This window comes from Leptodactylus fuscus, chromosome 3 (genome assembly GCF_031893055.1).
Source record: "Leptodactylus fuscus isolate aLepFus1 chromosome 3, aLepFus1.hap2, whole genome shotgun sequence".
Taxonomy (NCBI): domain Eukaryota; kingdom Metazoa; phylum Chordata; class Amphibia; order Anura; family Leptodactylidae; genus Leptodactylus; species Leptodactylus fuscus.
Window position 1 is genome coordinate 44,011,099 of NC_134267.1, and position 14,301 is coordinate 44,025,399.

Consider the following 14,301-nt stretch of genomic DNA (forward strand, 5'->3'; position numbering starts at 1 on the left):
TGACACTATGGAAGTAGATCCTTGGTTCTCATAATTATTAAATAATAATAATTTTATGACTTTTTCACTTGTTCTTCTAAAAATAAATATCAATCACATCTCTATACACAGTCTCTACAAACCTACAGATGTTTAGTTATGTACAAAATGTTAGTATAGTGGAGTAAGTGACCAACTCCAAGACCATCTGTAGAAGTCCTTTACAAGTGTCTTGTAAGTGTTGCTACACAATGTTTTTCAGAAAAGTTCATTTGCTTCTCACGGAGACAAATAGTCCATTTCGCCCAACGTCTGTGCTACATCTCTTTTCACAACCATCCAGTCTAGGTCATTTTTCTGCTTGCGATAGCTACTTTGAAGGAATTTCCAACCTCAGCCAGTGTCAGTTTCTTCTTACTTTACAGAAGACTAGACTCAACGGTCCTGTGGGCATAATGCATGAAAAAAAAAAAAGTATGAAAAAAAAAAATTCAAAAGAGTGTACTGTCCCCCAAGAATATTAATATTGATTTGCACAATTATAGCTTTAAGCTGCACCTTGAATCCCTTAGCAACACATGACATATCTGTACATCACAGTGTCACTAAGATAGTATGGAGCTCGGCAGCTGAACCCTCTTCATAACCGGCAGGAACCGGCTGTATTATATAGCAGGCAGGCTAGTGGCCACAATCAGTTCTTGCACCAATCTTGGCTGTTAACTAGGGTTGAGCCGATCCTGACTTTTCAGGATCGATTTTAAAATCCGATTTCCGATCATTTTTCATTCGAACCCGATCTCGATCCCAATTCCGATCCCAATGCAAGTCAATGGGATTTTTTTTATTAATCAGAGATCGGATTTTAAAAGCAATCCTATTCACCATACAGCATGGAATCTAAGAATTGTTAGAATCCACGCTGTGTAGTGAATCACTAAAGTAGCCAGAGGATTTTTTTTTAATCCTCTGGCTACTTAGTCCCCCCTGGTGTCCACTTACCTCCAGAGATGGCTGCTCCACTGCTTCTCCTTCTTCTTGTCCTCGCTGCCGGTCCAGCTGCAGTCTTCTTCGCCTCGCGGCCCCCTCCCTGCCAGGTTAGGAGAGTGTGGGCGGGTTAGGAGAGTGTGGGCGGGTACTGGGAGGGGAGATGTGACGTCTCCCCGCCCTGTACCCGCCCACACTCTCCTAACCCGCCCACACTCTCCTAACCTGGCAGGGAGGGGGCCGCGAGGCGAAGAAGACTGCAGCTGGACCGGCAGCGAGGCGAACAGCAGCAGAGCAGCCATCTCTGGAGGTAAGTAGCTACGAGACATGTTAGTTTGGCCTCCAATTAGAATGAATGGAGGCGGCCGGCGCGCAGGGGGTTAAGGCTGTGTGTCGGCTGCTTCCATTTATTCCTATGGAACCGCAGCGGAGCCTTCACACTGAGTATTCACTATATACTCAGTGTGAAGGCATTGTGGGAACTACTACCGATCCCACCTAAAAACGATCGCTCAACCCTACTGTTAACCCTTTAGACACCTTGGTCAATTGCGACCAAGGCACTGAAATAGTAGTTCAGCAAGGCTATCACCATACTGTGCCTCATCACTGTCCACCTGAACATACTAGGACCCAACAACTAAGGGGCCCATTTCCACTAGGAAAGTACAGAACTTGCTTTATAAGGTGGTTATGGTAGAGTGGGCCCCATTATAAGTTGTGTCCCATGGTTACTTGTTACTCTCCTGCCCAGAAGTTTGCAGCAGTAACCTTGAGACTGTTAGAAGATCTCCAGAGCTACTCTGAGTAGAAACTATAATCCTTGGCCATGGTGGCTGAAAGCAAGCACCAAGTTTACGCCTAGGAAAGGGGAATTGGAGCTAAACTTGCATTATAGTTGGCATGGTGGGACAAAGATCAAACACCACTACTGTTCGTGTCATTGAGAGCCCTGTAATACTTCTAAAGGACTCCGTGTATGTATGGCTTGGCATGAATGCAAAAGAAAAATGGTGCCATGCTTCCTCACATGCCTTACTAAGAGTAAATTCTCTTCTAGAAGCATTGGTTCTAGATGAGGTTATATTTGACGAACAATGTAGTATGGAGCACCATATGGTGACAAAGTTTCTGTAACTCTGCAGAGAATTCTGTGCGCAATATTCTTCACAAGCCTCTGTCGTACCCATAATATTATCACCATATCAGAAGATTAATCAGATTCATTAGTCTAACTTCCAATTGGTAATTAATAAAGACATTTTTATACATAAGATTGACATTTATATGTTGTTATACCTCAGTACTGCTCAATTCCTCCTTGGTTTCTGTCCCATTATGGTCTTGAAGCTGTTCCATTATCTGTACTTCCATAATGTCCATATTTTGGTGCATGTTTGGCTTTTCATTCTCCCATTTAGCAAAGCCTTTGTTTTTGTTTGACTTACTATAAAATTTGCATTTCATCTTAGGAAATGTATGAGAACCTGTGTCACTCCAGCCAGAATCTGGCCACATTGGATCTGTCTGTGTAGCCTGACTGGTTGTTGACCTCTGTAACCGTACTGAAATTTTCCTAGAAGACCCAGTGACCAAAGTGATTGCTTGTCCATCCAGATCTTGACTTCCAGAAGGGGGAAACTCAAAAACTTCCTCTTGTGCTGCAAAAATAGAAATATCAAATTGAAACAAACAGAACTTGAATATTCACATTCATCTAGGTATTGTTAGAACATGGGGACATGAGTGTCCCTTCCTAGAAGGTTCATTTACTATATGCAAAGTTTGAGCATTCTGAAAGTCTTCTTTCTCTTGGCTGTTGCCTTGTTTAAAAATGTATGGCTATCTAACTTCTTAATGGGGTTGACTGTGAGTTAAATATTGATGATATATCCATTCTATAAGTCATCAATTTCTGATTGGTGGTGGTTCAATGGCCGGAACACCAAGAGATCAGCCATTTTTAAGAGACCGCAAGCATTTGGGTCAACACTGCAGCCTCTTCACTAAGACTGAGTTCACACGGGGGTTTTTGGTCAGAATCTGCCTCAAAATCCTAAACAAAAAAACGTCTCCCATTGAAATCAATGGGAGCCAATCAGTTCTTCCTTCCATGAACAGTTTGTTGCTGCTCCCGGAAAAAAGAAGCGACATGCTCATTCTTCAGGCGGATGCCGCGACCGGACATCCGCCTGAAGACACCTCCCTCCCAACTAGGCCCATTCATTTGGGACTAATCTAGAGCAGAGTGCCGCAACTGGATGCCGGTGAACTGCACAGTCGTGGCTACCGTTTTTTTGGTCCAGGATGTGCAGTAGCCTCCGCCTGCAGGTAGCCTCACATTTCCCTGGTAGTAAATGGGTAACCTTGTTACACATGGTCTTACTAAACGCCAGTTGATATTTGCCCCTGATAAAAGAGAGGGATGACAAGTAGAGAAAATCTGACATATTTATGAAAAACTTTAAGATTTAAGATAAGGTCTATAAAGTAACTTTGCAGTCCATAGCTGAATCATTGCAAACACATAAATCCCGTCCATCAAGACCATAGTCCCAAGAACATTCAGTCCAGAAGCCGCACAATTAAAATAGAGAAGTCGCTCCAATCTCCTTACATAGTGCTCTTCTCTGTAAGTATCTTGTAATGTCATGTATCATATATTGCATAAACTACAATGGACTAGTGAGGTCAAAAAGCAGTGCAGTGTTTCCTATGCATTACAAAGCAGCTCTTTTCTAGAGGACAACTCCTCTACAGTTGTGGAGCTTTGGACTGAACCTTCCTGGGACTCTGAACAGAAACCTCTTGTGTATTTGCATTAACCACTTTTTGGGGCACAACGTTTGAAGAAACGGACTGAAAACTATACAACACGGATGTGCGATTCAGGTCAGGCTTGGTTCACATATGCGTTCGGGCCATTCCATTCCCCTCTCCGCTGGAAAAATGCAAGCAGCATTTTTCGTTTGGAAACCACATGGACCCCATTATAGTCTATGGGATTCGCAGGTTTCCTAAGGTAACCGCTTTTTATGTGGATTCGGAAACCCATGCACAGATGTGAATCAAACCTCAGTGTTATTGTTTTATTCCAACTTAGATTATGTTTTCAGTCCTTGATACAGAAGTTCACTGGTATATGAAGGAAGTATATTTATCCCAACAGATAACTGTGCAAAGGGAACATTCTGTGTTCTCCAGGCCATATGCATTTAGGAGTGCAAGTGCAAGTTATTTATCACATTTAGGCTGAGGCCCCACATTGCGAAAAAACTGCTTTTCTTTGTTGTTGCAGATTTTACTATGTTTTTTGGAAAGAAGAAGAAAGAATTATAAGTGCATTGCTTTTGTAGCTTTGTCTCATAACAATGCAGCAAAGTCTTCAACAAAAATACCTGCTTTTCCTCAGAGTGGGGCCTTAGTCTTAGAGTTGCTTTTGTATTTCTTGTATGTTTATGGCAGGAGAATGTTGGATCTCTGCAGCTGACTCCTTAAAGGGGTTGTCCCATCACAAGGATCCTATCTATACTGATTGTTAATGTGGATGTAAGACTTTTCCTAAATACATTGCTTCAGCAAAACTGCTTTGTTTGTCCACTATCTTACTTTATTCAATTCATTGTTGACACAGCCCTTGACTTATCTGCTCAAAAGTCAAGTGATGTATCTGCTGCTCTCAGGGGGGAGGGAGGAGGGGCTAAGTGCACGGGAGCGAGCCTGTGTATCTAGCTACTCCTGTGTCTACACCATGTGACCTAGGTCCTGCTCTCAGATAGGGGAGAGGAGCTGCTTTCATTTCTGAACTCGTCTTCTGTTCTCTTAGTTATCAGGCTAGCTAATTCAATTGTGTTCAATATGGCAGAGATAGGCAGTCTCTGTATGTAACACACAATGGAGTTGCTCCTGCCTGTACTTCATAGTCCAATACTGTGCATATAGTGTTATTTGAGGATCTTTGATGACATCACAGGCCCTTCAGCCGCCCCATAGGATCACGGCCACCAAATGACGCAAGAAACCAGGAAGAAAGAAGATTTTACAGCAGTGAAGACAGGTGAGTATGCGACGTGGGAATACCCCTTTAAGTATTTTATTGTGGTGCTAGTGTGAATGGGTGTTTGAAACATAAGGCTTGGCACTGTATATATCCCATCCTGGTAATGTTATCATTGTAGGTAATGTTTTCAGTGTCCCATGTTACATTATAAATACGATACCTGGAGCTATAGATGGGCTGTTGGGAAGAGAACCATGGCTGCTGCCCATAGACGCTGCTCGGGAGAGTTTTCTACACGCTAACACGAGGAGATCTTTACACTGTTTATGGCAATTGGCTCCACAATCTGGAAAGTAATGTATTATGTTCATTAAAGATGTCTGACATTCATTATTTATTGCACACAAGCCATTGTATGTGAAATATTAAATTCTATCTACAATTGAATGATACAACTGTTTCTGACAGGTTGACAAGTCATGGGCGACCTCTTTATCTGCATACAATGAGGGCCCTTGAAATTTACCTTTGCACTTGTATCCTTGTTTGATTATACCCCAGAGCTGAAATGAAAGATATAGCAGGTTAATGGAAGCAGTAAGGAAAGACGGGTCATAAAGAAGGAAGTAGCAATTGCTATACTAACAAAACAGGATATACCAACACCCTTCCTGACACCAACAGCTCCAGCTCATGTGAATTCTAACTGAAGTCTTTCCAGATTTCTCACTAAGAAAGGATTGGGTGACCAAGTCTATGCTATAAATCACAAGTGCAAGTGCTCAGTGAGACTGATGTGGTTAGGACATTATAGTTATGTGATTTTACATAATAGTATGTGCTATTAGATTAGTGTCAAGATCATTATGGTCATAAATATCTTCAGAGCTACAAAAGAAGAAGAGTACCGTAAATACTCGAGTATAAGCCAAATTTTTCAGCCCAGTTTTTGAGCTGAAAAAGCCCCCCTCGGCTTATACTCGAGTCAGCAAAAAAAAAAAAAAAATTAGGAGGGGGGGGGGTCTATAACCAGCCACAATATCAATGTATAGAATCTCCCATAAAATAGTGCAAAAAAAAATTGAAAAAAAAATTAAAGTTCTTAATCCCTCCTTTCCCTAGAATATATATAAAAGTAGAAAATGACTGTGAAACACATACACATTAGGTATCCTGTGTCTGAAAGTGCCCGGTCTACTGAATATAGGGTATCTGCAGTGCTATAGGAAGGGGTTACTAGGAGCACTGCAGGTACACTATATTCAGCCAGACTGAATTCCAAGTGGGGGAAGAAAAAACAGTCCTCAAGCTCAGGGAAGGGGCAGACAGACAACCAAAATACCCCCTCCCCTTCCCAGCACCCAGCATCTACTGCACCCAAAAACTCCGACCATTTTAATTTTTGAAATTTTCCAGTAGCTGCTGCATTTCCCGCCCTCGGCTTATACTCGAGTCAATTAGTTTTCCGTTTTTTGTGGTAAAATTAGTGACCTCGGCTTATATTCGGGTCGGCTTATACTCGAGTATATATGGTGATATAGCACCTGTACCAATGCCAGTGTCAGAAGACATGTAGTATGGAGAGCATTGGGTGAGTAGAATGACTTGGAAAGGGTTAGGGTGATTGGGGTTCTATGAAAAGTCATTGCAGGGAACAGAAAGGTTTTACATGCGGTAAGGGTGTGATTCTGCTGTATGCCCCAGCCTGTGCTCTAACAAATGTATAGACTGAAATGTGTAACTCTATGTTCAGGTTTATTATTTTGAATTCTACATATATTTCACACATATTATTGAAAATTCAGATGTATTACTTTTGCACAGATTTTTCAATAAATGTTGCCATACATACAGTGAAGCCTGAAATTGTATAAAGCCATGTTAGACTGTAAGGGTCAACTTACACGGAGGAATTTGCCATGGATTTGGGGGCGGATTTCATAACCGAATCTGGAGCAGATTCCTCCCAGAATCCACCTCCCATTGTTTTCAATGGGAGGCAGAGATTGTAGCAGGAAGCAGAAAAAAAGAAGCATCCTGCTCGATCTTGCCGCAGATTCCGCATCGGCTTCCCATCGCGGCTAGACCATGGCGGAAATACCAGCGGAAGAAAATGAAGAGAAATTCATCTTCATTTTCCTCCGTGTGAACATACCCTTTAAAGATCCTTTAATGCCTGACCAGACCTGACACAGGACCATTGAGACCAGTTTAGTGGCCTCAGCAGTCACAGGAGAAGAACTGGTAATGTCACTCAAAATACATCACCGGTTCTGTACCAGAAGCCACTCTTCTCTCAGTGTACATGTGGGTTTTTCTTCTTCCAGGCTCATGAGACCCTACACAGGAAAACTGGGACTGGATAGCAAGGTATTGGGGATTGGTGAACATAACTTTTTAGTTAGTTTTACAGTCTGTCAATCCTGTCTGCGCCTGAGTATGCTGTAAATCCTGGACAAGAGGTTTCTTTTGACATACTGTATGTCTGCCCCACATGCCTATTATTCTGGATATTTTTTTCACATGCAAGTATATACCCCTGACCTAATGACCAAAGGGCATTTGAATTGAGTTTTTTGTTACTACAGTAAGGAAACATTCCTCTATAGTGGTAGCTGCTGATTCCTCTATAGAATCCAATGCAATTTCATGTACTAAGGTCTGATGGTAAAGCATATTTACAATGTAATAACACAAACTTACAAATCCTGCACAATGCTCGCAGAAGGTCGGCTTAAGGTATGTCATCTCCTGGAAGTTGTGAATAAAGCCTGGTCCCATTTTACAATGAAACTGAGATTTGGCCCTTAGAAAATAGGCCATCATTTCTTCTTTACTGATCAGACCATCTCTATGGAACAAAATGAAAACTATATTAGGATACAAACAAGTATAAAAGAGACGTACACAATATTAATGTAGTTTCTTACATTTTATGATGAAGATAACTAATATATTTCTACGGTAAGGCAATGACCAGTCATCAATAAAATTACAGTTTACAGGCCAAAACCAAAGTCAGAAGGTTGTATATTAAACCGATAATAAAGTGTTTACACGCACATCTCCCCACCCATCTCACCATTGGTTTGGGCTGCAGTCGAGCTCTATGTTATAACATTTTGTTCACCACTTTTGGTCACCACTAAGGGTAGGTATAAACAGGGTTTTTTGGTCTGGAACCTGAGGCGGAGGCTGCCTCAGGTTCCAAACCAAAATACGGGTAGCTGCGACTGGATGCCAGTGCACTGCACCGGCATCCAGTCGCGCACTCCACTCCAGATTAGGCCCAAATGAATGGGCCTAGTCGGAAGGAGGGAGTGTCTGCATGGGAATGTCGGGAGGAGAATCCGCCTGAAAGAATGAGCTGGAACAAACGGCTCCCGGAAAAAAGACCTGACCGGCTCCCATTTAATTCGGATACAGCCTCAAAATCCTGACCAAAAAACCCTGTGTGAACTTACCCTCAGGGGAGTTTACTACATTATTACATAGAAATGTATAAAATCTTCAGAAAATTTATTAATTTGTAGTAAGCTGCTAATCTCCCAATAATGTGGGCTATAAACCACCTAAATACTACAATATTAAAATGTGGCTTGTTTTTTAAAATAGAAAACAGATGGGGTTTTTTTTTAGAATCTGATGCAACCTTTTACCACTTGATAACGTAGTGACATACTATTATGTCATAGAAACTGTACTTTCCCTCCAAATTTACATATAGTATTTTATCCTGCTATGTTCACACCATGTAAGGAAGAAGCTGGCTTTAACATACAGCCTGCTGTTACAATGTTTTAAATCACAGATAAATTAAATCATGATTTAAAGAGGTTGTCCCATCACAAGGATCCTATCTATACTGCTTTTTAATGTGGATGTAAGACTTTTCCTAAATACACTGCTTCAGCAAAACTGCTTTGTTTGTCCACTATCTTACTTTATTCAATTCATTGTTGACACAGCCCTTGATTTTTCTGGTCAAAAGTCAAGTGATGTATCTGCCTGCTGCCAGGGGGAGGGAGGGCTAAGTGCATGGGAGCGAGCCTGGGGGGGGGGTAGTTTACACTTTGGGGGAAGGGGCCGCCAATACAGACCCGACATCTGCTGTAATAGAGAGGCGGATTCCGGGGAGAGTTAGACTCCAGCACAGGTGCCCGCGACATCGCTACGCTCCTGCCCTGCATGAAGCCAGCAGCAGCAGGAGCGATGCTGCTATTCTGGAGGGGGGGGGTCAGCAGAATAGCAGCATCGCTCCTGCCGCTGTTAGCTTCATGCAGGGCAGGAGCGTAGCGATGTCGCAGGCACCTGTGCTGGCGTCTAACCTTCCCCGGCATCCGCCTCTCTATTACAGCGGATGCCGGGTCTGTATTGGCATTGTGAAGGCTAGAGAACTGACTGTTCTCACCATCTATGAGCGCGCAGGCAGGGCCAGCGGCATAGAAGCGACGTCATCTCGCCACTGGCTTTGCATATGTAACCCCGCCCACCAATGACGCAACAAAGCAGGAAGAAAGAAGATTTTACAGCAGTGAAGACTGGTGAGTATGCGACGTGGGAATACCCCTTTAACCCCATAAATGCCACTGTCAGTACTGGACATGGTATCCAAATGATTAAGAAAGGGTAAGGCTTGATTCACATCTGCGCATGGGTTTCCATTTGTGGGTCCACTTGGGGACCCCTTGAACAGAAACCTAAACCATATAAAAAAGCGGTTACCTTAGGAAACTCGCGGACCCCATAGACTATAATGGAGTCTGTGTGTTTTCCGCATGAAAAATGTAGAGAGAAGAGTGCTGCTTGCAGTGCTTTTCTCTCTGCATTTTTCATATGAAGATGGGAACGAAATCCCTGACTTAGATACACTCTTTGTCACCCAAATGGCCCTCCATGACCCAATTGAGGCGTTGCTGTCAAGGTTGTTGTCTTGCTAGCCAATTTTTTTTCTCCCTTTAAAGTATCTAAAAAGAGTACCTATATAAACATCAACTCATCCCACAAAATGCAGGTGTTGGCTCTCTGAAGATGTCAACACAAAAAAAATTATGCAAAATTAGTAAAACATTTGGTATTGCTGTGACAAGACTAAACTACCAAATACATATATTCCATCATTTAGACCACACTGTGAAAGCTTTGAAAATTAAATCCAAAGAACAAAACCCAAAAAGGAATGAAACAAATATAATTACAATTCCATTTCACATGTCCCCAAAATGGGTGTTAATAACACAACTCATCCACAAAACAAGCCTTCAATATCACTATCTTGGAGGTCTAAACAGGCCAAATCCTGAGGTTCTTTAAGAGGTTACAGTAAATATCAACACAAAGTTGAAGTTACAATTTGAATGTTATTTATAACTGAAGTCTAAAAGGCTTTACAATTATATATATATATATATATATATATATATATATATATATATATATATATATATAGTAGACAAAAACAATTTAATAAATTATATTTTATTATCCTTCATAAATCTTTGTTCAGTGCTGTTGTGCTGTATCTGTTTGGTTGTTGCATTTTTATATTTGGATTTAAAGAATTACAAATCATTTGTAGTAAATTTAGAAAATAAAGCTTACCCTATTGTTTGATGACCTCTTGGCACATATAATTATATAACAATCATTGCCAACAATGATATCATAACAAAGCGTGAGCCAACTTACTGATCCTTGTCTAAAACACAGAAGGAGTCCAGAAATGGGAAGTTAGCAGCAATGCTTTCAAAGTCCTCTTGTGAAATATAGCCATCGTGATCGTGGTCATAATTTCTAAAAACAGACTTTAAAGAATATGTTAAGTTTTAACTTTTCTTCAAGTAGGAATTTATCAACATTTCCTTACAATTTCATTATTGACCAATTACATGCTCTTGATTAATATATTGCGTATGTAGCACCAATGCAGTAATGAGTTTAATATATATATATATATATATATATATATATATATATATATATATATATATATATATATATATCCATGAGTGCAGGATAAAACTATACATATATTGTTTGTACTCTATACCCCTGGAGACATATTTAGGCCTGTATAGGAGCTATATGCACAAAGGGATTAACAAAAGATAATGATAAAAATTTTAGAGCAATAAAAATGGTTGAAAATATGCATAGATTTTAATACTAAGAGAAGGTATGAAAAAGAGCTTTTTTCTATTCAAAATGTACCCAAACAGTGGCGTAACTACCGCAGAGGCAGCAGAGGCAGCTGTCACAGGGCCCGGGCCATTAGGGGGCCCGGTGACAGCCGCTACCGCTGCGTTTTTTTTTTTTGTTTTTTTTTTAATAGGCTGTTACGGGCCCTATATACTTGCTGATCCTGGCTGGGCCGGGATCGGTAAGTGACACCGTGGGCCACACAAATACTATCATTATACTCAGGGGTCTTTGCAGACCCCCGAGTATAATGATCGGCAGACCGGAAGAGGTAAGGGAACGTAAAAAACACTGTTACTTACTTCTCCACGATCCTGGTCAGGCCTCCTTTTTAGTAGTCTGACGTCTCTGACGTCACATGAACCCGGCCTGCCTCCCGGGTCATGTGACGTCCGACGTCATAGAAGAAGGACAGCAGCGGAGAAGACAGCGTAGGAGCCGGGGGACAGGTAAGAAACAGTAATTTTTTATGTTTTTATTCCCCTGGGTCTCCGATTATTATACTCTGGGGTCTGAAAAGACTCCAGAGTATAATAATTGTTTATGGGTGTCCACTATGGGCTATAATACTGTGTACAGGAGCCACTATGGGGGATAATACTGTGTGCAGGGGACACTATGGGGGATAATACTGTGTGCAGGGGCCACTAAGGGACATAATACTGTGTGCAGGGGCCACTAAGGTACATAATACTGTGTGCAGGGGCCACTATGGGGCATAATACTGTGTGCAGGGGCCACTAATGGACATAATACTGTGTTCAGGGGCCACTAAGGGACATAATTCTGTGTGCAGGGCTTACTAAGGGACATAATAGAGTGCGGAGGAGGGGGTCGGTCGAGGTCTTCTGTGTCGGTTGGGGGGGGCCATGTCAAAAGTTTGTCGTCAGGCCCCGTCATTCTTAGTTACGCCACTGTACCCAAACATTATACTATCTTGCAAAAACTAATAGTACACTCTATACTTTAGGGATCACAATATTTCTATCCAATTTCTCAATTGTATTTGGTATTATTTGTACTTTGTCCCTGGTTTGCATTTCTCCCTGAGCTGGTGTTTCTGCTACTATATCTCTCTTCCCCTGCTCATATCCCTCTCCTCTTTAAAGACTTGTATAGACATGTGTAGTCTTAATCATGTGACCTGTAGCTTGTCTCGAGATGGATATTCTAAAATTTTCAGGGTGAAAGTCAGTTTTCTAGAGGGGAGGGGGAGCAGGAAAGCAGCCTGATAAGAGGACAAATAAGCATTTTTCTTTGAAAAGATATATTACAGTTTTTGTATTTTACCTATACTCTTTGAAATATTAGTGACCACTTACATCTCAGTAACATAGCTGTCATGAAGCTCACACTATCACTGTTACGTCACAGGAGAAAAGGCAGAACCTTGAGCCATTCTACACTTGAATATTCAGGCTCCAAGCTGTTGATGGATCAATTTCTATACATATTGTGGGGAATCGCTCATGTAGATGCTCGGTAGCAGTGCAGGAAACAGGAACACAGAGACTGTTTTAACTGCCTTTGCAAAGGCACAAATAAACAAAACAAAAGCCTTCTTGGCTGAGAACTAACTAAACATAAGCAAACTGTTCCCTGAGTATGCAGGAGCCAGGCTACCAGACTACAGCCTTGGCAACAACAACGGGTGGCACAGTACCTGCTTTATAGGTTCGGTCTGGACAGGTCAGCTCTGTCTATGTGGTGTCACACTTCTAGTTCTCACACACAGACTATATCAAGCCTTAATTACATAGTTGACCTCCCTGGTGTGGGTCTTACGATACACCCTTTAGCCACCTGGCTGGAATATACCTGTCCTCCCACACCACACCCTTCACTCTCTCACAATATTGATATCCTATAACTGGGTAACTTAGTCTTCTTAGCAAGAGCAAAGAAAAGAAAAAGGAGCAGATCAAAGTCGTCAGTTTCAGTCATGGGAACCAGATCTCCAAATATTTAGGATAATTGTGAAGTTTCCAACCAGTGAGTTCTTCAAAAGGACAAGTTGGTGAACCTTGTTCAGCCAAAGTTGCACAGTTGGGGTGGTTGTTTGGAGCCAATATGGCAGAATAATTGATTTGGCAGACGCCAGTAAATGTGCCAGTGGAAAGTTGTTGGAAAGGTTTAGGTTATTAGAGGACATGGCCATAAATATTAATTCTGGTGTAAGAGATATCTGTGCCTTTGAGTTTGCAAAGATAACCCTGTACTTGAGACAAAAAGGAGAAAATAAGGGGCAGTACCACCAGATATGAGAAAAACGTGCCTACTTGTGATTTTCATCTTCAACAGGTGTCATCAGCCGATATCTTCAAATGATGCAATCTATCCGGCATCCGATACCATGTGGACCAAATTTTGCAGTGGTCTTCTTTAGAGATGAGCGAACACTAAAATGTTCGAGGTTCGAAATTCGATTCGAACAGCCGCTCACTGTTCGAGTGTTCGAATGGGTTTCGAACCCCATTATAGTCTATGGGGAACATAAACTCGTTAAGGGGGAAACCCAAATTCGTGTCTGGAGGGTCACCAAGTCCACTATGACACCCCAGGAAATGATACCAACACCCTGGAATGACACTGGGACAGCAGGGGAAGCATGTCTGGGGGCATAAAAGTCACTTTATTTCATGGAAATCCCTGTCAGTTTGCAATTTTCGCAAGCTAACTTTTCCCCATAGAAATGCATTGGCCAGTGCTGATTGGCCAGAGTACGGAACTCGACCAATCAGCGCTGGCTCTGCTGGAGGAGGCGGAGTCTAAGATAGCTCCACACCAGTCTCCATTCAGGTCCGACCTTAGACTCCGCCTCCTCCGGCAGAGCCAGCGCTGATTGGCCGAAGGCTGGCCAATGCATTCCTATGCGAATGCAGACTTAGCAGTGCTGAGTCAGTTTTGCTCAACTACACATCTGATGCACACTCGGCACTGCTACATCAGATGTAGCAATCTGATGTAGCAGAGCCGAGGGTGCACTAGAACCCCTGTGCAAACTCAGTTCACGCTAATAGAATGCATTGGCCAGCGCTGATTGGCCAATGCATTCTATTAGCCCGATGAAGTAGAGCTGAATGTGTGTGCTAAGCACACACATTCAGCACTGCTTCATCAAGCCAATACAATGCATT

The 14,301-nt window shown here is 42.0% G+C and overlaps 1 protein-coding gene across 1 annotated transcript in view; it reads right to left on the minus strand.

Moving 5' to 3' along the window:
- The window catches only part of RASGRP3 (RAS guanyl releasing protein 3), a 69,408-nt gene continuing 55,107 nt past the window's right edge, over positions 1 to 14,301 (minus strand). The window contains exons 12-17 of the mRNA XM_075266560.1: positions 10,655 to 10,770; positions 7,670 to 7,817; positions 5,493 to 5,529; positions 5,187 to 5,312; positions 2,266 to 2,627; positions 1 to 423 (exon numbers count right to left, since the gene is read on the minus strand). Of these exons, the coding sequence (XP_075122661.1) occupies positions 415 to 423; positions 2,266 to 2,627; positions 5,187 to 5,312; positions 5,493 to 5,529; positions 7,670 to 7,817; positions 10,655 to 10,770 (798 nt within the window). The 3' untranslated portion in view covers positions 1 to 414. The remainder of the gene's footprint in view (positions 424 to 2,265; positions 2,628 to 5,186; positions 5,313 to 5,492; positions 5,530 to 7,669; positions 7,818 to 10,654; positions 10,771 to 14,301) is intronic.